This window comes from Camponotus floridanus, unplaced genomic scaffold (genome assembly GCF_003227725.1).
Source record: "Camponotus floridanus strain SB8 unplaced genomic scaffold, Cflo_v7.5 scaffold18, whole genome shotgun sequence".
Classification (NCBI taxonomy): Eukaryota; Metazoa; Arthropoda; class Insecta; order Hymenoptera; family Formicidae; genus Camponotus; species Camponotus floridanus.
In genome coordinates this window covers 3,151,426-3,176,918 of record NW_020229303.1, presented here as the reverse complement: position 1 = coordinate 3,176,918, position 25,493 = coordinate 3,151,426, and the positions used below count along the sequence as shown (strand labels likewise).

The following is a 25,493-nucleotide window of genomic DNA, read 5'->3' as shown; positions in this document are numbered from 1 at the left end:
TATAAAATTTTTATTAATTTCTAAAGTCGAATACAAAAATGGGAAAATGTCAAAAAAAAAAAGAAATATTAAAATGACAACAAACGAAATGAAATATTTTACAAAAGAACGCTGTTATTATTATATCAAAATGTTATTAAACCTAATAAGCTCCGCATTCCGCATCAGAATTGCGAGGGTTGCTCGGGATTAGCCAGGACAAAAATTAGAAAATCCGCCGCCCTGGGACGGTGATATATGTATATATACACGCGACCGCATTCGCTTGCTATCCAATGCGTGGCGTGATTAATCTCTCTCTCTACCCCCTGCGGCTAACCGGGTTATTATTTACAGGCCACTTTCCGGAATTACAATTTTTTACGGCGCATATGTCGCGACTAATGCCGCCCCTTGCGCGCCGAATGCGCAGTTTTATCTCAACGGAATTAAAACCGTTTCCCGGATTACGGAATTATCGAAGGACATATACGGCTATGCGCTCGAATAGATGGCTCTAATGCATTTTAAATGGCAGACTCCGTTTTATCGCGAGCGCGAGATTTCTCAGAGAGATTTTGGCGTGTGCAAAATCATGCGAATCGATTTCGTGCAAATTGGATCGCCAATAAAACAAAAACCAAATGAAATTGCTATGGCACAATATTAGACATTAATCGTTATTCCATAGAAATATAAAGTTAATGTAATTAAAAATGATATGAAATATCAGTTGATTAACGATAAAATATTAATATGAAATATTAATTAAATCGTTAAAATGTGAAAAGTCATAGTAATATCACTTATATATATAACTTGTATTCAATAACGCTAATTGTTAACTTTAGATACTCATTTCAATTTATATACAATTTATACAATTTGTGTACAATTTACATACAATTTGTATATAAATTTGTATACAATTTATACAATTTGTATACAATTTACATACAATTTGTATACAATTTATGTACAATTTATTGATATTATTATATTGTTTATAATTAACACTTGTTAATATGAAATGCAATTGAATTGTCTAATAAAAAAATGTCTAAATGATTTTCGATTTAAAGATGCAATAAATCGAATAATCTCGAGAAACAAAGTCTTTCTTATTTTAAACTTAGAATTTCAATAGATAAACTACGTATCCATAATTCTTTAAAAGAAGATTTGATTATAATTTAAATTAATTTTGAAACGTAAATGATCGGCAGAAACTCACTCGACTCAATTAATGTTTTAAAAACGTGATCCTATTATTAGCATTATAATTTTTGAGAGGATATCGTATATACTACTTCATGAGTAAGTTTCAATATATAAAGAGATGGACAGAATTTTCAACCGACAAGTCGTGACGACAAAATGATTTAGCGAAGCGGCAACTTCTCTATGCGAACATCGCAGTTGTCGGAGTTCGGCCGATTGCTACCTAAAGGGGATGTTTGACCAAAGTACGATTCTTTTTTTCGAGAAAGTTTACGATTGACGTGACGTTGAGAGCCCTGCCCGACGATTCGACTGATAAGTTTCCCTGGGAGAATCCGTTGGGAGAGACGATCCGAAACTTGGAAACTACCGGAAATTCTCAAAACGTATGAAGACTTTGCCTGAGTAGTTTACTGCATCAGCGAAACGATGATAATTTAAATAAAATAAAATAAATGCGATTGCAAAAAAGGAGCAAACTTGTCAAAAGAGTCAGAAGCTTCAAAAATTTATCAACAATCAAATGTAATTATAGAATCATGTATGTGAGAGGTACACTTAAATATATAAAATCTTTTTGACAGATAAACTGCCAATATTTTGTGAGATTATATTTACACACATTATATTTGCACATATCATAGTATTTGTAAAAGTTATCGTATCTTTTAAATTATCTCTTCTCACATTAAAATTTATTATGAAAATTAATTAATGAAAAAATTTAATAATGAAAATTAACGCGATTTATCTTTCAAATAAAATTAATCTTTCAAATAATCAATACTGAATATATTAATATTATGTATTCGTATAAATGTAAGAGGCAAAAATTTATGTATATAAATATAATTTTAAAATAATTTTCTATATTTTAAGAAATCTGAAAAAAATTTATAAAAATTGCAATTTAAAGCATAATTATAGAGATAAACGATTTTTTATTAAAAATCTATAAAAAAAAAGATTATAGTGTGTTATTATATTTTTTTCAAATATTTTAAACTTAAAATTATTTTAAAATTATATTTATATAAAAAAATTTTTCCATTTGTTCATACGAATAAATAATATTGATATAAATCTAACATAAATTATAAAAAAAAAACATTTTAATTGAAATATATTTTATTCAAAAGATATTTTTTATGCATATATTTTATCATAACTGTGAGTTCGCTTCCTATACATGTATTTTTCATCTCGAGGGACATATTCCACTTACAGTCTGCAATCATTAAAAAATTGAAGTTCGTTATATGTGACCTAAACTTGACAAAATCAACTAAATTAAGAATTATTTTCGAAAGGACGAAATCTAAATTCACTATATCTTGAATTTTAAATATAGCTAATTATTCAGATATATTTGCAAATTAAGAAATTCGATAATGCAAGAGTTATATAAAATTTGCGAGAAAGAGAAATCCTATATCTTGAATAGAATATTGGCAAAATTCATGTCGGATCAAATTTTGCGAAAATTGAATAACTCCATCAATTACATATTATCAATTATACATTATGTTTAAAATTATAATCTGATATCTGTAACTATGTGTGTATATGTTTAAAAAATGTAAACGTATTGTCTGGTTGTATATTAATATATAATCTTATATTTCAAAAAACCGAAAATTAATTTTTACTAGAAAATTAGCCTAAAAAATATTTTTTTTATATTTTTAACGTAAACATGTATTTAACATATAACGGCAAATAATGATCTATCTAAATCATTACAATGAAAGAGAAAAAAGTTTATTATAAGTAGCTGTTGAAAATGATCTTAACTTTATTATTATATTAACTTGATTATTAACTTTAATTTATAAGAAAATAAATATTATTTTAATTGATTATTAAAATTATTATATAAATATATTTAATTCAAATATTATGTTGAATAAATATATAAATATAATTTGATATATTAATTAAAGAAGTAAAACATCTTTTAAATTTTGTATGTTCTACTTTCATGATGTTTCTATTAATAACAATCAATTTCTATTCATAATAATTAATATATTAATATATATTTATATTTATATTAATATATTGATATATATTTATATTAATATATATTAATATATATTATTAATATATATTTCTATTAATAATAATTAATATATTAATATAATAATTAATATAATAAATTAATTATACAATAATTGGGCTTCTAAAATTATTAATGAAAAATTGTAAAATTTACAGAATGTACTTATATTATTCACTGTCGCTCTTCAAACTATTCCAACATCTTTGAATTTACATTATTAAATAGCTCGGTAATTAATTTGCGTGATTAAATTTTTATGATATCTGATATTATGACTAAGGTATTATGACGATATTTTATTAGCGAGAAAATCTTCTAAGGCAAAAAGCGCTTATCTTAGCATGAACTATGATGATAAGAAGATCTAAGGAAACTGCTGTAAAATATTTTTTTAATTAGCAGAAGTGATGAAATTTCTTTTTTTCTCTGGAGAGTAACTTTGATCGTGAGAATTCATTGAGATTTCCATCAGCGTCGATAAATTGCGTGATATTTTTATTTTGCTCGCAATATCGACATTTATATTAAATATTTAATAGATCTTCTCTTTGATTCCATTAAAAATTTTTATCCAGCAATATAATAAACATTATATAGATAAAATATAAACGATATATGATATGATGGAAATATATTTATATCAAAACTTTACATACATGCAAAACTCTTGAAATTTTAATTCAAGTTTTAATTTGTAAGGATAAAATCAAAGGAAAATGAAAGAACCTTTGATAGGACAATATTCATATAGAATTCTAAATATTAACTATAAACATTAATTATAAAAAACTTTTTTTGCTCATAATATTTAACACTTCATAAGTTAGCACAAATTTTACTTGACATATTGTCACTTTTTTCTTTTTCTTTTTTTTTTAACACACTCTCTTCACACGAATTTCATGTTTCCCCAATGAACGCGATGTTCATCCTGCTTCTTGTCCGTTGTTAAAATAAACATTCTATGAATTCATATTCCAGTATGGCGGCGAGCCAAGCAGAAGGTTGGCGTCCCAGGAGAAGCCGTTGGAAATTCAGGATCAATTTCTTCAAAGGCTTGGCTACGAGGATGTATCACGGCGCGCTCGTCTGGGAGTTGATCTCGAACTCAGACATCTCGTCGGCTTTCACGTAGGTGAGTATGAATCATAATAAAAGGTATTCTTTGTTTTCGAGTCGTTATATAGGAAAACCTCTCATTAATATTTATTATCTATTTTTTGTATATTTAAAAAAAATTATTTAAATTGACAATATATAAGGTATTTCACGAAAATGCTCACCATTATCAGAATTACATTTTTAAAATAATCATTAAATAATTTCTCGTTTAGACCAAGATGAATGAATGAATTCTGTTAAAACTCGACTCTAGTTTGTTAAAACTCTTCGCGAAATTATCCTCAGGATACAAAGCAGTCTTGCGCAAGAGTATACTTTTATTATAACGCACTTTTATTATACTTTACGTAAATCCTACCTCCCTCTTTTTTGGTAATCACAAAGCGTCGGATTTTGTTACATCGTTTGATTGCTCTTCCAGAGACGCGAACCGATGTGTGCGAGCTAATTGCATTAGTTGAACACTTCGTCATCCCGCGTCTTATCTCCTCGTCAACTTTGCGCTCGCGAGTGACTTTCGCGAGGAATCGCGCTTCCCCTATAATTGCCGTCGTCTTAACCTTTATGGTGCCGGAGCCGCGATGATTAATTAAGACAAGCGAGACAAGCGATTTGACTAATTGTAAGCGGTGCGCCTATTGATTACATTAACCCGAAATAAGAATAGAAAACATATTTAACACGACGACTCGCGCTCCAGATATAATTATGCAATATCCTCACATATTCTCAGATATTATCTTTACATTTACATCGCATTGGTAGTCTGTAAGTATAACAAAAAAAAAAAAAAAAAAAAAGAGATAGTATCTCCTCCGAGAAAGACTCGACGTATAACACATTCTGGCATATATTTCTCATCTCTGATTTCTTTCTACCGTAAAGGAAGGGAGAGATACGATGGGGCAAGGGGGGAGAGGCAGCTGTACGCTCTGCTAACTCTTGTATGATAATCGCGCTCCTCTATAGAATCGCGCATTTATTGCGAAAGGGAAACTTTCAGCTCCATTCTATAATGCTTTTCTACGTTTACGATATCGCTCGCCATTTCGATATATGTCGACTTGCCTCGGGGAAGCGCTAGGTTCTCTTAACTTAAGTGGAGCACCATGTGTACGACAGTTGTTGTGTCGACTCATACAAGAGAGAGAGAGAGAGAGAGAGAGAGAGAGGGGTTGTAAGTAGGTACTTTCGCGGGCGTTGTCGCTACAGAGACACGAAACGGTAAAGCGCGTGCTCCGCTAATTATAACGTTATTGCCGCTATTAATGAGCAATTTCAGGGCGCTTCTGTGCTCCACTCGGTCGCCGGCGATATAAACTCGCCGAGCGCATTACGTAACTTACGTGGCGCAATTTAGCCGAGTTAATTAAGTTAAAGTGTCGCGTGCGTCACGTCATCGTTGTCGTCGTCGTCGTCGTCGTCGTCATCGTCATCGTCGTCGCCGCGAGAAATTTATTTTCTCGCTATATTTTGCGTTTTTTTTTTTTTTGGTTGTTTATTTTGCGTTCTTTTTTCCTTCCTTCCTTTTCGTCTCCGATGATTTCTTCCAGCAAGATTCGCGCGATAACTCTTAACGATACGCGTAATTACGATCTTAAATAACGGTAATAATATGTATATAAGCCAATTTATATCTCCGCTTTCGCGCGTGTTTGCCTTATAAATGTAATCTAAGAGAGCTCGGGGCAACTTTCGCTCTTTAAAGAGTTTACTTGTCCGTCTACTTAACTGCCACTGGTCGTGGACAAACTCGAAAATTGCCTTCCCGACTCCCGTTTACCATCGCGTACGTTCGGAGGATGGATTTTGCAAGAAAACCGAAGTAAACTGCAGCGTTTCGCAGATAGACGATATTGGAAATGGCTGGTGATTGATATTCTAGCTTGAGAGATGCTCGCGCGACCGTATTTTTTTATCGAGAACTGATACATCGAGAAAACTGACAATCACAAACACTTTCATGTTACATAGACCTCGACTTTCGAGCGAGTTTTCGAGTGTATTTTTTTATTTTACGCACCTATATTGTTTATTTGATTGAGAGATATTTGCAATATTTAGATAACCAAACTGGACAAAGATATAACAAATATAACAGGATACAAACAAAGATATAACAAACATAACAGGATACAAACGAGGAACGAAAAAAGGATATGCATATTTAAAAAATTCCCACGTCTCAATTTTTATCGATTATTTTAAGGCGCGATAAAGATTCACGTATCCGAACACATACAAATCGATATACGCATATATCTTGTTCTCATCTTACCTATAATATTTAAAGTATAAATTTATAAAAGTATAAATAGTAGAATATAAATATTTCACACAGAATATAATTTTTATCTTTTATTTTTTCCACGATTATAAACTACTCGACCAAATATCCAAAATTCTACAGACATTTGTAGAATTTAAACGTACAAATTTTCAACAATATTTACGTGTGTAGATAAGAAAATGGTCGAAAATACGAGTATTTTTGCCGCGAATAATTTAGAAATTTGAATAGATTCACAGAATGTATACACGTATCATTTAGATATTTATTATCTAATTTCGTTCGTTTATCTAGTATAGCTTAACTAAGAATTTTTCTAAAATTCTGTCGACGATATCACGTGCCGTTTGACGGCGCAGTTTCATATCATGGGGTACAATTGGACCGACGAGATACGCTGTTGATACCAGACGCAGGGGAGGATTCGAGCGTTAAAACAGCAAATTTATCTAACAGACGGCGCGAGCATATTTAACCATAATAACCACTAACGACTGAGAGTTTCCTGGCCGGAAATGCCGGAAGTGCGCGCTCTCGCGTCGTCGACCCAGCAAACGACATAACCGCTCGCCTAGCTAAGCCAAAACGTTAAACGCCGATTATCGCGTTGCCGGTGTTCTCGTCTGTAATTTCCCGCGGAAACTTTTGTCCCTCTTGCCCCTTGAGAACAAAATTCAACCATTGCAAGTGTACTAAATGACAAACATAATTCATTTTTTACGGAGAAAATAGATTCGCCTCTTAATAGGTTTACAATCAAGCAAATTGTAATCCAAGGTAATATTGAGAGATAAAGAAATATAATGAATATTACAATATTAGTTTTTGCGCAAAGTTATTTAATATTCGAGGAAAGAGGAAAATAAAAACTTTCTTAATTATCGAATTATAATTATAAAATTAAACATCTGTTCTCAGATGATGTCAAGATTAGATTTTAAATATGTAACAAACTTTAATCTAAGACTCAATCTTCCATATATAACGTCGCTTTTCAACGTTTCTTACAACAAATGTAAAAAAATTTCGTTATCATTAATCAGCCTAATTCCATGCATATTGATTGTAATTTCTTTTTACTTGATAAGATAGAATCTACATTCGCGCATAATAAATAGTCCTCTCTTTCGCTGAAAATAGTAGCATTTTCCAATGTTATAATAAAGCTGCACGCACGCTGGCTTTAATAACCGCGCACGATTTATTGGATTTTATCGCAGAGAGATGGCGAAGCGAGAGCAAAGTTCGCGAGCATTTCTCGCCGACGGCGACGTGGTCCAATATTTACAGATCCGCGAGAAAATATCATGCTGCCATGAATATAATTGCTCTTATTTTCTGATAATCCGCTTCTTTTACATATTCATGTTCGCATTGTTGGCTTCTATTTATCGACCTTTAATAGGTTTTTGTAAGAACTTCAAAACGCTGTTCAAAAAAAGTAATTTTTATATATAGATTACGTTTTTTAACAAATTACATGATAAGTACGAGTTATAAAGAGAGATAAATTTCATAAAATAAATTTCATAAAATTTGTATTTTAGAAAATATGTTAAATGATAAATAGAAATAAATAAGTAATAACTCAACAGAGATTTTTAATTTATTCTTGCAAAGAATTAATATATAATATTAGTCATAATATATAAACAAAGTCGTTGTTTTCAAAGCTACTGATAGCTGATAAATATTGTATGATAGACAAATATGTTAAAAAATACATGACAGCTACGATCGCGATATAACGTCCGATATTTTTTACGAGTTGATTGTAATGGTTTTGCGATTCTCCAGAACAGGTAAAGGTCTATATCGCTACACAATGAGTCGAAAAAATAATATTTTGATTCGCGTATGTCGCATATGGTCTGTAAAATTCTCTGGGAATTTGCGTCTCTGTTTGTAAGCGTAACTCAATTTCCTCGCACGCCGTTTGCTGCCGCATATGCAATGAAAAATTCCATATGTCACAGTATATAGGACAGTTTTGAATAGAGTCAGTGAAAATTCTCAGGAATAATCAAGAAAGAAAAATAAATATGTTATAACAGGAAGTTTCCATATTTTTAATCAATTCAAATACTTATATAAATAGAATATAATTTAATGTAATGTATTTAAATGAATTTATCTTTTTGATATTATCTATTTATATTATATATGACAATGTTTATATAATTGTTATACATTTTTTATTTTCTTAAAAAAAGAAATATTTATTGCTATAAAGACGATCGTTTCTTTAAACTCAGGGGGATATAAATATTTATTAAATTTAATGCAAATTGAAATTTTCTGAGATACGAATTATATACATCGATATAAATTGAAAAAATAAAATTTATAATATGATTCGTAAACTTAGTTATTTTTCAAGTAAATATACTTTCCTTTTATCACAAATTTCGTGTGAGATCATAGCAGAGTCTCAACCCTTTCACCCCAAAAAGCGTTACGTGTATCTAAAAGGCATCGTTTAAAGAGCGCGTTGATTAAAGCCGTAGTTACTAACCGCTCTATCTCTTTTACTTTTTGCCAGGACCAGCATCGCCATTGCCAGACCTGGCGGGATACAGCCGTTGCGGCTACACCCTGGTGTTAAAGGGGTTGGTTTTTCCCCAATGGAAACGACGACCTCTAGCCGTCATCGGTTCCAGACTCTTCCTTTATCCGGGTAAGTGTCCCACTCGGAGATCCTGCCAATCTCTGAGATAAGAGAATTTACAAGGAAGAGAGGGAAGAGCATGATTTCGCGCCCCAGTAGAAAACCTCCATGTGAACGAGGGAAACAACCCCTGAACGTCTATCAGAGAGATTAGGAATTATCTGGCAATCGTATCTGTCTCCTTTCTTCTACCAAGATTCGAAAGGATTCGTGAAATTAGCTGTAAGAAGGATCGAATTTAAGAGACTTAGCGTCACTCGCAATTGAAGAGCTTACCTCAAAAAAATTCTTTTTCAGGAAACAGGTAAATATTTTTTTAAATTGTCGCGCCAATTTTTAACTTAAAAAATCAATTTAGCATAGATCTTTAAATATAAACTCAAAAATAATATAATAAGAATATAATCTCAAATATATATTGAGCGACAAAAAGATGATTTCCCTCAATATTAAAAGATGATGCTTATCTACGAGATTCGATGTATAAATTAACATATATTTGAAAACCGTTCTTTGAAAATCTTCGAGCTACGCTTATGTAAACGATCGCAAACGTGACGGTTCCTTTAAGGAAGATAAAGATGCCGGAAAGGAAAATATCAGCGAGATCAGTCCCCTAGATGTCTTCCCTTTTCTTTCCTTTGCTTTCCGATTTCCGACACCTGAAACATCATGATTTATCTACGTTCGTCCCTTATCCTTCGTGGGAGGGATCCTGTCACCGACCAGGATGCGTGCCGTGGATCAAGAATTTCTTCGGCCGGAAGGATTTATCTTGTCCTGACGGGCAATTACGTCGGCGAACATTCAGATACGGCACGTATCGTTATCGTTTGAGAAAAATGGCGTGTTGCCCGCAAGCTGTATTTACAGCACAGACACAATACATAATGTATGAAAGTTAAAAATAGTGAGAATATTGATAAAGTTTTTTAAAACATGAGATATATGCGTAAAAATTTAAATTGCACATTAAATAAATTTGCATAAAAATTTTATTTGCACAAAAATATATTTTTATTTGCACAAAAATATATCTGATAGCATAGAAACAAAAATATGCTCCTGCTTCCATTTTCTGCTAAATAAAATTCGTTTAAATTAGTCAAAATTAGTTACTTTTCAACTATTGATTTACTGATATTGATGAGGAAACTCTGTGTAGCGTATAAAAATCTTCGTGTAAAAATTAAATTGTTCGAAGTTTGAGATCCACGATATCCTCATTTCAAGGCACGCGATATCATGTCGTGTCCTTCCATACAAAACCATCCATTGATTCAGACATTTCCGCCAAATGACAACGAAGTTGGACGCGACTTTGCCGAACGTGACTGGAATCGCGTCTCGTCTCCGCATGAGGATCACATTCGGCATTTTCCAGACCGTAAATGCGCACGACGTCGACGATGGCCAGGAATCTCCCATCTCAACAATTCCTCTTTCTCTGTGAAATGACTACGTTTCCATCCAGTCCGGTCACGGAAATGCCCGCGGAATTTCCACCTCGCGATTTTACACGATTTTTCACTTGAATCGCGCCATACGGTGTTACCTGAAAGGTTACGCGATCGATATTTCATGTGTCGGTTCATCTATATCGACGACGCTGTCGAAAAGATGTTGAATTGTTTAATGGTGAATCTATTGAATCAGTGTCGAGAACAGCGGAATAGGGCGAGTTATTCGCGAGTGCAAAAATTTTTATTGAATATATTCTAGCTCTGAGGTATTTTTATCTTGAATTTCGATTTTATTGAATCTGAGATGTGTTTTCCTTTTTCAAGATACGCCATTTATAGAGGAAAGAAAAATGTATTTTCTTTTATATCATTGTGTCTCTTGGCGTTTATTGAAAAAAAAAAATATCCGTTGTTTTTTAGTGATAATTTTAATAATAAATAATTATTGCAAAATTAATTCATTTATATATTATAGATGATGTAGAATACAATTTTAATTATTTATATGATTGTAACTTTGAGATTACTAGTTCCTCGAAATTGAAACAACCATGACTGCTTTCCTAACATACTATACATGAGTTTGTACGAGATACAATAGTTATTTAACAATTTATTGCGAGAAAAGAGAAAAGAGAAGCAAGAGAAAAAGAGAGTAAGAATAAACATTTTATTCCTCTTGCACAATCGCTTCTTCGTCCTTTTTTCCCGAACGGCTTTTAAAAAAATTACATTAATATTTGATACCATGATGTGAAGCTTACAAATTAATTCTCTCCCTTCATGGTAAAAGACTATTGTACTTCAAATCAATGTTAAAAGTCTAATATATTTACTGTTTCAAGAGCATGTAGCTAAAGATTTTTAAACTTCAAGATAAAAAACGTAGACAAAACATAGGCAAAAGAAATTATGCTTCCAACAATCAAATTAGTTTCTTTCGTTACCTAAGTTTACATCAATAATAATCTTTTTCTATGCACTTTTTTTCTATAAACTTCAGAATTTAAAAACAACCTATATAGAAATTGACATATTATTATTTAAATGGTGTTCCGTTTGAAAGAATGTAGGGACATATCGCTGACAATCGATGGCCGATTTTAATGAGCGTGTCCCATAAGCGTTCCGCGGTATCACGTCAGTCATGAGCGAAAAGTAGGGGAGACAGGGGTCAGAGGATCCTTCGGGAGCCCAGAGCTTGATTAAACTCGGGATAGCCGTGGTAACAGGTGTTCGCTATCGCGGACTAGTGCTGAATCAACAGCGAACAACTTCCCCGGGACAATTCTTCCCTCCCTCGTTGTACTTCTCGAACGCCGCTTTCTCTCTCTTTCTCTCTCCCAGAGATTTGTGTCCGATGAACGTGACGGAAGGAAGGACATCCGTGTCATCCCCGACCGGACAATCCCGATCTCCGGGTTTTCCCAGTCACGCAGCCCATGGAAAAAGTTTTTCCAGGATATCCTGCAGCCTCTCTATATTGAAGCAATTCTCTTCGCTTGACGATTTTACAATATACTTCAAACTTGAAAATTTTATTAACTAAAATCCGCTTTAACGATTCATAATTTCTAACAAACAATTCAGAATTTTATTTATAATTTTATTTGCCGGATCTCTTTCAAATTTTTTGCGCAACTTATGAATCATCTAAAAAAATACAATGTATGTAAAATAATATGTATTAAATAATTTTAGAATTTAACTATTTGAATATTTCATGTTATAATTCAAAATTCATATTACACTTAAATACCTCGAATAGTATCATATTCTAACTTTTTTGGGCGATGCAAACATTTAGGAACATAAAGGAGATTTCTAAAACGCTCTTCCATGTTATTTCGATACATCGTTTAATTTATTCTAACAAGCATTCGCAGAAACGCGCGCGGACATCGATGTACCTACATATCCTATGCGTCGCTGTTAGGAAATTGCCCATTGCTCGATACGTATCTTGCAAATGGAACCACAATCTAGCGTGGACTGTAGAATGGCGGCTATTCCGGAAGTTGGTCAGTCTCGCCGGCATTTACTGATTTAAGCTGCGACCACCGTTGGCTTCAATTAGAAATTGCCCGAAATCCTACGATTCGGAAACGAATATTCGGCAATCTCTCTCTGGTATATATAGGCTACAAAATTTGCTGTGCTATGAATTTAACATCGGTCTTCTTTGAATCTTCAGATGTGTGATCAAGTCGGAAATTTCAATCGCAGAATATGTGTATATATATATATATATTATGCTCATATATATCACTTGGATACTTTGATTCTTGATGCGGTAAAATATAAATGAATCACATTTCTTGATATATTCATATTTTTTGAAAGATACTTAAATATTTAAATATTTTTCAAGAGGCATTTAATGATATGCATACATTATTTGCTCATGTGGATTGCTCGAAGAAAAAAATTTCCCTTAAACATGAAACTCTACTGCTGGTTTTTACGATCTTTTTTAAGCATTTATTCTATTCGTCTTTATGTAAAGTTAGCAAAACACGTTAAACTTGTTAAATTCTAACTTAATGAGCTGCTAACAAGAACTTTCTGGGACGTCTAGTTTTGGAACCAGAACGCGGAAATTAGTTGCACGGCAGTCTCATCGAAAAACGATGCCAACCGCGTGTGCACGCTATATCGTTTAACAGCTGTAACAAAATATTGCCGACCGCAACTATTTTCCAACGCTTGGCATTGCGATTCACGAACAATAGGAAAACACGATCGTTTATTTTACATTTCATTTATAACCAATATTGCGAGAGAGAGGAGGAAGATATCATGCATTTTTTGGAATAAATTACTTGGATTAACACGTATAATACTTGTTGTCTTGATACATAAAGAAGATTGACTAAGAATGCACGTGATATTATCATATTTGCGAGAATTAAGGGCATGACTCTTTTAAAATAAGATTTAATTGTTTAGTGTCGCAGCAAATAAAAAATACCAATAAAAAGAAATAATACTAAAAAAAGAGAAAACGAGATTAATGTTTTTATAAAATGTATAATAATTTTTCAGATTTTTTAGATTTCACATAGTTCAAAGATTTCCTCGATAAATCTTATGATTGAAGTAATTAAAGCCGCGTGGATTGAAAATAGAGGAGCGTAATAATTTTTTTATAAGCAAAATTAATAACCGACCCATTTCAATTCATCAATTCAAATATGTGCGACGATTTATAGACATTTTTTAAAGATTGCACAAGGGAGGATTCTACGCTGATTCGATAATCATGCAAGCATTTGTTTGTTCGCTACTGATAAAAGAACGTGACGGTATTTTGCGATCCGTCTATCGCTGCGCGAATAAATAAGTTTCTCATCGGAAGCATTTTCGACATCTTTGTTTTTCTCCAATAGCAGCGTAAAAATTCGATAATATCCGATGGCGCTTTGTGTCTGCGAGAGCCGGTACACTCGAGGCACACCCGGTGATGGATGTTCTCTGAAAGCCGACGCTGTGGAATGTAACGTCATCGGAATATCAACGACCATCCAGCATTCTCCAACATAGCTGAACGTAATTAGACATCTCGCCGAAGAGATGGAGTCATCTTTTCATTACCTTGCATCGCGTCCTGCTTAAAATTAAGCACTCGGAATCTAAAGGACGAAAGCTCCGCGTCAATATACGTCCATGTGCCTTAAAATGCGTGCACCGAATATGCCAAAAATCATTGCTTTCGCAGTACGAGTGAAATAATAATTGTGTTAATTAATGTCAATTATTAATAACTGATGAAACATCGATACTCTAGAATATTAATTTGAAAAGATTCTATTTATTCACGTCCCCTCTTGTCAGAAACGACGCTCTTCGCCTCAGCTATAGCTATGTCGCGATCGTACGTACTACCAATTTATCAAAAGGACTGATAAATAACGCGTTTCCCGCAGCTTGTCCGGAATCGCGAGCGGAATGGATGGAGCTGGGTGGCGGCGGTGGCGCGGTGTGCTATGCGCCGTCACGTCTGGGCAAACTCGTTTTGCGTGTCACCGGGTTTCCCAGGGTCACTCAACAGTGCCATGTGAGCCAACACCCTGAAGAGAATCATCATCGCGAGACCAGACACTTGTATCTGGGCTTCCATCACCCCTGGGATCGGGACCTTTGGAAGGGCTGGATCAAGGAGGTAAGCGACCTCATCGCTATTCTTCCGCGTGAAATCGAGACAATTTCTCGAAATAGTTTCTCACGAAACACGTAGGAAGGTGCTAGGCACCATATCGAGAAAAAAGAAAGGGAAAGAGATACCGGAATTGAATGAAGCAATTGAAAGCGTCGCGTTGATTGAAACTGAAGGAGCGTAATAATTTTTTATAAGCAAAATTAATAATCGAGATATTATTAAAAAATGAATATCAATAATTTTACTATTAAAAATACGTTACATTTGTTCAAATCTAAATTATTTCGTTTTATTTTAATAATATGCTGATGTAATTTTAACTTTGATATAAATTTCATCGCATATATCATGTATGAATATTCAATTTCCGAATAGTATGAATAATATGATATTATTTGTACAATTTTTTTGAGTCTCTCGATATTCCTGTACATTAATTAATAATATGCTATATTATTATTATTTTTATTATTTATTTATATATTTATTAATCATTAATTTATTTATTTGATAATTTACTTCAACGTATTCTTTTCCATTTCTATTCTATTTTATTCACGCGCATTAATATTCTTTGCTTCGCGCGTATTTGTCAGATTGAATCACATTTCGTTGCTCGAAGCAATCATAGATATTAATTTGATTTATCATTCATCTCGATATATAATATTTAGTACAAAGATTCTAGGTTCTGCGGAACAATCGTACATTCTTGTACGATGCATGCGATAAATAAACCCAGAAAGAAGCTGTCGCGGTGGCACGTATAGAAATAGGAACGGAGAAATCCATTTTTCAAGAGACGTGTGAGAGAATCTTTGACACACACAGTCGGTGTTTGCCCGACAATTTCAGTCACCTTAAAACTCGAGCTCACCCGGTCGTGAGCTGAAACCGATTCTTGGAATTTCCCTTGGAGCGTGTTACGCGGCTTGAACGAGGAAACGAAGCAGATTCTCGTGTAACGAACTCGGACAAGCTGAAAATTTTGCATGATACTCCGGCAGGATAAACGGAGTCGATATTTACAATGCATAAGGGTTATATCGATACACGCGAGAGAGCAAAAAGATATTATATTTCGCGAGGATCTGCGTAAATAGCTTTGGATCTCGCATCTCCGTGCATCCTGCAACTTTGTGCCCTCGCATCCTCCCCCTTCGACTCCAATAACCATCGAAAGAGGAGCTCTTGCGCATGTAAATAGGTCATGCGGCGAGTAGATAGGTAATATTCCGAGGCATACCGACCGCGTATCTGGAAAGGAATAGGTGGAACGTCAATGCGGCAGAGCAGCAGTGAGCAGAGTGCAACATGCCGGAGAAATTATGTCGGACAGAACAGGCGGCGGGGGCGGAGGAGACGAGAGGAAGGCGCGGGCGGCTTCCGATAATGTCGTTACATGTCGACGGGCAAGCGCGATGAATTAGAATTGCGTCGATTGTCGGCTCGCGCTCTGCCCGATGCAAATGAGAACAAACATAGGCGTCATTTTGATGAGCTTCAATAGAATTCATCGACTAAACAAAAAGGACAACTCCTCCCGACGTGTTTCGCACCGTTGAGCAAACCCGTAAATATCGATATTAGCTCGCTGCGAGACGACTCTGTTACACCGTTGTATGTTCGCAGTTATTTAAGGGCTCAGTCTGTTCCAGCAGTATGAAAAATTGATCATTTTTAGGATATTTCTTTTTCAAGAATATTAGAAATTGATTTTTTTTAATGTTTTACATGTGTTTTATATACATATATATATAAAGAGAGTACGTCAATATTTTTTAATCGTACGTCAATAATTTAATGAAGATATTCAACTCTTTTTGTTGAAAAAATATGAGCTTCCGCGCATAACGTGTTCAAAAATACATGGTTTGACTATGTGATATGTTGCGTCTCGTGTAATTGTCTAAAATGAAAAAAACTCGATCTAATTTTATATTCCATAGGATATTTTTGGAATATTTAACCTAATTTCATTTTCAAAAAGTTGAAAAATAACAAAGTAGTATTGTTTTAAAATTACATATTTCCATTTTGCTGAAATTTTTTCTGAGATTACAAATTTATTATATATTAATTTTTTAAATTTTAACTAGGTTCAATATCCAAAATATTCTACTGTACAAAGTATTCTGCTACTGCAATAAAACTAGACTAAATTTTTTTATTTCAGACAGTTACACGAAGAGCAGCGTGTCATACCATCGTTTTTTAATTGTTTTTTATTGTCGTTACGTGCAGAAGCTTGTATTAAACATAAAAAAATAAATTTTTAAATAAAAATACTGACGTACTATTTACACATCGATAAAAATATATATGAAATAACAAAAAAATTGCAAAAATTAATTTCCAATATTATTCTTTAAAAAATTTCTAAAAGTCATTAATTTTTCATACTGGTAGAGTAGACTGAATCTTTAATAATTCGTATGTAATCGTATGTAATGTGCATATTTATAATTAGAAATTATGTGTAGGAGCTTCGAGTCTTTTGGAAAGGAGAAGTTCTCTGTCACCGCGGTTTTATATCATAAAGCTTTTTTTAATAAAATGCACTGCAGATATCATATCGTTGCAGATCGATTCCTCAAAGGTTTGATTAAAGCGCAAGTCGGAGAAGTCAAAGGAAATTTTCCCTTCTTCTTCGTCTCCGCGAATCCGCGACTGAAAAGATCGACGAGACGGGAACAGATAGATCGAAGCTGAAAGAAGAGTCACTAGGGGGACGAATAGCGAGAGGAATCCAAAATGACGCAAACATTGGCCTAAAGGCACATCCTGAATATGAAATCACGATGAACAAACTTCAATATCCAAATGCGACCTAACGGAGGAGATTGGGAGAAAGGGGACAGGAGATAAAGAGGTTGGAATAGATAAGGGGTGAGGGTACACACTATCATGCCGGACGTTATGACCGGACCGTCGCCAGCATCCGATCGCGAAATTATCGGCGATTCGCGATCGATCCCTCGATACGATTGCCGGCGACGACACATTTAGCGATATATATTTGACATTTAATGTCCCGTAACGTTTTAAGCCGGAACAATAATTCGAATCTCTACCTATAACGTGCGATTAAAGATCTTTTTTGAAAACATTAAAATGCACCTGAAAAAAAATAGTAATATAATTTTACATAATCATATGAATGTGATGACGCCAAATTATGGTTTTAATTATATATGATTATGTACGATTTTATATAATTACATTACTCTATTTTTTCTGATGATACGTGGGTGGTAATTGAACCGAATAATTTAGAAGAAATATCAGAATAAAATATTTCATAAACAAATATTTATAAGCAGAGCTATGTGTAATAACTGGAAACTCTCTTCTCTTAAAAGAAAAGAAACAGATAGTGAAAAATATATTTACAAAACGAGCATCTCTCGTGCTATTCCAAGTGGCTGCTTGCAGACTGCTGTCGAAAAGAGAAGAAAAACAAAATGGTAAAAAAATAACCACTGTTTTTTCTCATGTTGCGCTACTTTCGATTTTTCTCATTTTAAACAACAATGACAATTTACGAGATTATTTGATGTATTATTACAGGTGAAGTGCACAAATTCGTCGACTGGTTTTGTCAATCGAAGTTGAACGCGATACCGTTCGAAACGCGAGATCATGCTTTGGATAAACACTTGCTAAATATTCAGCGATCACTTGTACAAATACGGAATGCGGCCCACCCACCCTCACCCCTCTCTCTCTCTCTCTCTTTCTCTTGCTTCCTCCCTCGTCATTTCTCTTGAATTATTCAACACACGTAGTATTTTGCCGCTTTTCTCCATGGCGCAAATGCACCGCCGCCGCCACCGCGAAACACTATTATTGCATCGACCGGACGCATCGTGATCGCGTTTAATCCGTCCGTTGAATTTTCCGCTAATGCATTGTTGCGCGATGAATGAACGGAAATTTACACAAATCGCGGTAACAAACTTTTGACGAGGAATTTTTCTTTTCTACTGTTTATTTCATTTCGTCTCGTCGACTTTGCACGTGAAAAAATTACATAAATTGCATGTCAGAATATTCTTTTGATTTTTTATTATTCTCTACTATCTTCAATTTTTCTCGTATCGTAAATTTTAGTTGCAATTCGCTTATATTATATAATGCGTGATTTTATGTGAAAAAAGATATGTATAACGTGAATGATGCAAGCTTATTTAAACGTGTCATTAGTTTAATGATATACGAGAAAATGCGAAGAAGTATGTACTGATCATAAGGCATTTATGTAATTCTTTATGCAATATTTACTGCATAAAGAAAAATTGACTGATATTTAATGGTATTTAATATCGCCTTGTCCCGCCTTTTGTTTAATAATCGTCGACGGAATCGTACTCAAAGCGTCAAAGCGAGTCGATTTCAAGCACGCGTCAGATAATGAAACAATTTTCTTGAATGTCGGGTGTCGATGACACGATCGAGTGGATCGTGACATTTTGTAGTGGAGCGTCATTATTTGCGTAATAGAAGCGGAGCGGTTTTGAACACATGACTCTATGACAATTCAGTTTGATACATCAGCTATTCGTATTTGTTGCCGAAAGTATCGACATTCTCTGTCCATTGCATCAAACAGATTATCTCAGTAAATATTTCTTAATTTTCAAATGAGATTATTCTCTTTCTCTCTCTTTTTCTCTCTTTCTCTCTCTCTCTCTAAAAAATTAAATAATACAACTTTTAAACGTTTTAACATAAGTATTGTGAATCTACGTATATTTTTCTCATCATGTGTGTGTGTAAAATAATATAAAATTGTATTACTCTTTAAAAGAAAAAGAGAAAATATATGATATTAATAGAGGATTCTTTTTTATATTGAAAGCATTATTTGCTGGCAACTTCTATCAGTGACAGTATTTAAATATATTTCTTTCTCAATTAATCCTGAGTCACATATTTTTTGTTAAAAACTAATTTTATTAACATTCGAATAAATTAAAATTCCAATCAATACCTGAAAAATAAATATGTGATGAAAATAATATTTTAATTTAGAGAGAAAGAGAGAGAAAAAATATTTTTTAATATTGAAATTGTGTGTGTGTGTGTTCCCATATTACGTCACATCTCAACATAATTCCGATAATTTTCTTAATGATATAAATATTATGGTTAAACGAAGATGATGGCGATTATTTCACAAAAATAAATCGATACACCAAGAGAGTATATATATATATATATATATATATATATATATATATATGAAAATTTGCGCGAAAATTGAAAGCTCATGCGATATAGCTTACTTATTAAATTCTCCGGATTAAAAAATGGAGTTCGATTAATCGTGACCGACGTGTCCGTATATTCGATTACGCTCGCTCGAAGATATTCCGATTGTGATAAATTTATCGTGTTCCGTTTGATGGAAAACAACGGGAAAAATGAAAAATAAACAATTGCAGTTCCCGAAGCAGTATAACGAGAATGAATATCTTTCAATCTGATTATCCACGCGGAGCGCGTTTGCGCGTGTCAACAGCATTGACCATAGAGCAACGTTACACAAACGTTGCTACATTCGTAGGTGCATCTAGTTTGCGTGTCACCGTTTCATTAATTAATCGTATTCGTCGCGTTCGCTGCGTCCGCGGCCGGAATCGAACATCAGCAACGATGATGTATCCATAGAGAGCCTGCATGTACACCAAGTGTCACGGAATTATGACGATATCGTTTCTCATTGCGTATTCCTTCTTTCAATTTGCAATCGAACTTTTAGCTCGACGGAAACTCCTCTTTCAACGTTATTATTTTTCTTTGCCTATTTTTACCGGTGACATAAAATAATAATCCGGGATGTATAGTTCATCCGTCCTGTTACTACAAAAATATAATCCCAGTGTTATTTACAACTACATCTGTTATTTCATCCCAATGCGCTCTCGTCGGATACGTATTTCCATAAAAAAATTGTCCCTCTCGCACAGCGTATTTTACACTCCGAGTTTTTAATACTGCACCCGCGACAATACGCATTTTAATTTACGATGCAACTACACGCAAGAGAGATCGAGCTTTATTAGAAACGATTTAATAAACGAAGAATAGTTGAGTTTTCGTCTCGTAAAAAGTGTTACAATTGCAATCGGTTTACAACAATCGTATGATTTTACATACATATCGATATTATACGAGTTATCTCTCAATGATACACGCAATTGTGGTGCATATAGCATAGTTAAATTAAAAGAAATAGCGATTATCTCAAAATTTGGATCCTGCAAATTTTAATAGTTGGCTGTTAAAAATTAAATAATTTTAAGAGCAAGACAATGAAGAAGAAAAAATGACAGCAAAATATTGTTTTACGATTAATTTCAATTAAACTTCAATTCGCTAGAAGTTTTGTTCGTAACGTAATAGGCTCTGATAACATTTTTTAATTGAGATCCAATGCAAACCAAAATTAATTACCAATTTCCAAAATGATCAAACTTTCTAACTGAAAAAAACGAACGAAGAAAGTTTCATATATAGGAAAGTTTCTCTTTCTCTCTTTTTAGAGTACGTTTTGTTGGCATGATTTATTTAATTACTTTGCATGCGTAATAACATGCATTTGTATTCCGAAACGAGGTGTCGCGTAAAATCAATCTCCGTCAAAATTAATTTCGAACTGACGCATGACTCTCTTTTTAGCCGAGAAAAGCGCATGTACATGTGTTTACATTATAATTTATATCGCGAAAAGCGCATCGTGCACAATCCGTTTCGCTTGACGATAATGCGGCAGTATGCCATTAACCGGAAATTATAAGAGGCTCAGGTATGACAGCGAATTATCGGGAATCAGAGATCGCCGTGTGCGATGTGATCAATCTCGTGATACCGCTTTTCGCGGCATAGAATCATAAGCGACAATGAGAAAGATTAATTAATGCCAACAATACAATGTATGTATTGGTGAGGATCGATCTCATTCGGCAACGACTCGATCACTTATATGATGAAAGCGTACATAATTAATTACTTTATTAATAAATTAATAAAATAAACGAGTACAATTTGACTGTAATATTGACGTTTATGATTGCATATCAATTTTTTAGGGTGAACGTAATATGAGAATGTAATATAATAACTTGGAGAAATCAATTAATTGACGTTTGATTATTTTAGAAGGATGCGAAAATATGGAGTAATTAATTTCTTTTCTGAGAAAGAATTGATGAAGAACGTGTGGTAGCTCGAATCACTGTTTGGCATTAAAATTAATTGTGTTATAAACTAGATTATTTACGAAAAAAATGTCTCAAAAATTTAAAATAGAAACTAGCTTTCATTTTTGCAAAATTTTAATTCGAAATTAATCACTAAAATATTATAATACTAAATCTTAAAAATTAATAATAGCGATTTCCTCGAAATTTTTCTGTAAAAAGAATCTAACCAGACTTACCAAAAAAATTCTATTACCAATTAAAATTCAACCCAAAGAGATCAAAGAGAAATACATACCGTACGTATTATATTTAATCTGATAGGCAATTTATTCATTGTTTACTGACCTGAGACCTCAAGCAAAATTCAATAATTTTGAATAATTAATTAATTAATTAATTGCAACTCGATTATCTCGTATTTGCATAACATTATCAAATATGGCAATTCAATCTTCTGTATTGTGCTATTGTAACTGTTTCGCAGCTAAATAGGATAAGGATTAAATACACTAAAACTCTCTATTCGCGCTTTGATTCACCTATGTACATGCCTATGAACGTTGCACAGCTTATCGATTCAGTCGAGCGTTCACAGGCATGAAACTAAATGAATCCATTTGCCGCAGTGTTATTACGCGCAATTAATACCGTAATTTGTGTATCATTAAATGCCGCAAAATCCATTTTTACGCGGCTTGATCAAGTACGTGCTTGACTGAGATTCCACCGCGAAATTTCCCGCATTATATAGTCTAACCCAAATTAACTTCTGGCTACAACGTAAAGCGTAAAGCATAAGCTTAACGTGACGAGTGAATTATAAAACACCAATAGTTTATTTCTTATCTCACAAATTAATCAGGTTTTATGGATATCAATCGTTAAACGTCAGTAGAATAATTCAGAGAATTTTTTTCCATTGTTATACGAAAGATATTTATACTCACGCGAATTCTCGTGCATCTCACGGTTTTTCGCTGCGAGCGTAAAAGTAAAGGAATAAAATAACGTAGAAAAGAAAAATCGGGCTCGAGGGATAAAAGCTCTGCCCTAATTTCTCACGCACCCAAAGAGAGAACTCCCCCTACAAGAAGATAGCGGTGATTAACCTTGCGAAGGGTTCGAAATTAGGGCTGACTGTTTTTTGGGCATTTATCACCAAGATCTGTGGAGGAGAAGCCTAGAAGATATAAAATGACACATTTATTATTTGAGTAACCGAATAAAAACTAATATCGTGAACAATGTAGTGTTTGCGTTAATTCATATATCACTTTTATTGTGAAAATAATTTATGAAAAAAAAATGTTATACTATCTAAATAAATTATTTTCGAGAAGTGACTTCTTATTATCGAATCATGTGTGTGTCAAATAACTTTAAACATTAAAACTTTTCATTTTGAAAAATAGATTTATAAATTTTTAATGTGTGCTTCTCGAGCTTTGCTTACATTTTACGAATCATGAGAGGACAAGCAATTAGTGCGATAAATGTGTCTTATCACATACATTGTGACAATGTTATCTTCTGACACAATTAAGCGAGCATGTTTGATGCTACTCAAGCCATCTACATTCCGGAAACTCGTTGAGGAAGATATAAAGTTCAAATAGCGATTTCAACCGTAAATCCCCGATTGGACCCGCGAGGTCTGCGGCTCTCCTTGAAATCCACTGTAAATCGCGAAAGTTTCCCCTTAATCGCTGAAAGGCACTTCGGAAAAGTTGCCAGTTACAACACTCGCATCGCTATTTTCTCTCCCCGTCTACTCCTCCTCTCGGATTGCTTCTCGATCATTCTTAAGACTGTTCGGTTGCTCGGAATATCGGCCAATATATTTGCCGAAAGCAATAAAATAAACTTACTCTTTAAACTCATTTTATAAAACTGCGAAATTTGTAACACTAAACAACGGCTGAGAATAAGAGACAAGTCGATGTTGCATCTAGATTTAAAGCGAAAAATAATTCTTGGCTTTTATCGGTTGCTTGTGTATAACTTTTACTAACAAAAGAACAATTGTAACTTGAAAATAAATCCGATAAAAGGAAAATATATAAACGAAAATTACTTACTATATTTTCCGTGATCGTTGTAAGTTATTTTAAATTTATTCCAGATCAAAAGGCGATATTTCTTTAGCATAAAAAAATAAATTTTTCTACCATTGCCTATAATGCAACGAAAAATACAATGCACGTAAGCTTCCCTCTTTATCTACTGCGCAATCCAATGCACCTAAACTCTACTCTTTTTTTTTCTACTACGATGATCTATTTTTTGTCAAAGTACCATTGTTATTTACTGGATTATCTTGTTGTTCATTCTCCTTTTGAACATCCCGTTTTCCATCCGTCCTCAAAAGATCTTTACGGGAGTAAACCAGCATGCGAACGTGCGTTCACATGAATTCCACTTGTTAGTCACAAAGAGGAAAACACCGAAGGCAGGCAGAAACCCTTTCACCCCTTTGTTCTCTTTCTTCTTTCTTTTTTTTATTCACCGACGAAATAATTTCCAAGGACCCTTAAAAGCGCGCCGCAACCTATCTGCCCAGTGGATGACTGTGTCATGATCAAAGCGGGAATTTTTATTAAGGCTCCTTATTAAGTTCTCGTGCGGAACTTCCCTCGTTACGAGCCTTAGCGTAGACCTTAGCCGCGCCCAAACTTCCTTACCTAAATTCATAAAATTTTGCCGAGAAAACTCGATGCCGCGCATTTTTCCGCAACGCAACGGTATATTAAATCAAAATTAATTATAATACTGCTCCGGGACTATCACAAGAATCGCTTTCCAAGCAAAAATTTACGATAAATAGTTTCTTCTTTCCGATACAAGATTAAATGAGAAGAGAAGCATTCACGCCGAGCTTTTCCGGATAAACACGGCAATAGAAAAACATCTCGTCGCGGAAACTACATATATCTTAAATGCAATGCAATGGGAAAGTCACAAACTTTGGTATAAGCCAGGAAGAAGAAAAAAGAGAAAGAAATAAGAAAAAACAAGACGAGAGAGAAAACAGGAGAGGCATCTCGTCCCATTTGATTTTTCAAATCCTTCCGGAGCAATGTAAGACTCTTTCAAGTGTAAAAGCAGACCGTGACATATAGAAAAGAAAAAGAGAAAAAGAGAAATCTGCGAGGACGGTAATGATGTTCTTGTTACGGGAAAATCCGAGTCCTACCTTATATCGGGTATTCCGTTAACGAGATCGCGCAACAATCACTCATTAAACGCGTTTTTCATGAAGGGACGATGCAGAGGTGGCCGAAAAAACGTCTGAATAATTTTTTCTTTTGTTATTATAGGCCG

At 33.8% G+C, this 25,493-nt stretch overlaps 1 protein-coding gene and 1 long non-coding RNA gene across 3 annotated transcripts in view; one reads left to right on the top strand and one right to left on the bottom strand.

Annotated features, from left to right (window-relative positions):
• LOC112637570 overlaps positions 1-25,493 on the bottom strand; it is a 94,392-nt gene that overhangs the window by 35,476 nt on the left and 33,423 nt on the right. The window lies entirely within an intron of this gene.
• LOC105250930 (PH domain leucine-rich repeat-containing protein phosphatase 2) overlaps positions 1-25,493 on the top strand; it is a 62,506-nt gene that overhangs the window by 13,501 nt on the left and 23,512 nt on the right. Inside the window, exons 2-4 of the mRNA XM_011257326.3 lie at positions 4,244-4,397; positions 9,217-9,351; positions 14,732-14,967. Coding sequence (XP_011255628.2) covers positions 4,244-4,397; positions 9,217-9,351; positions 14,732-14,967 — 525 coding nt within the window. The remainder of the gene's footprint in view (positions 1-4,243; positions 4,398-9,216; positions 9,352-14,731; positions 14,968-25,493) is intronic.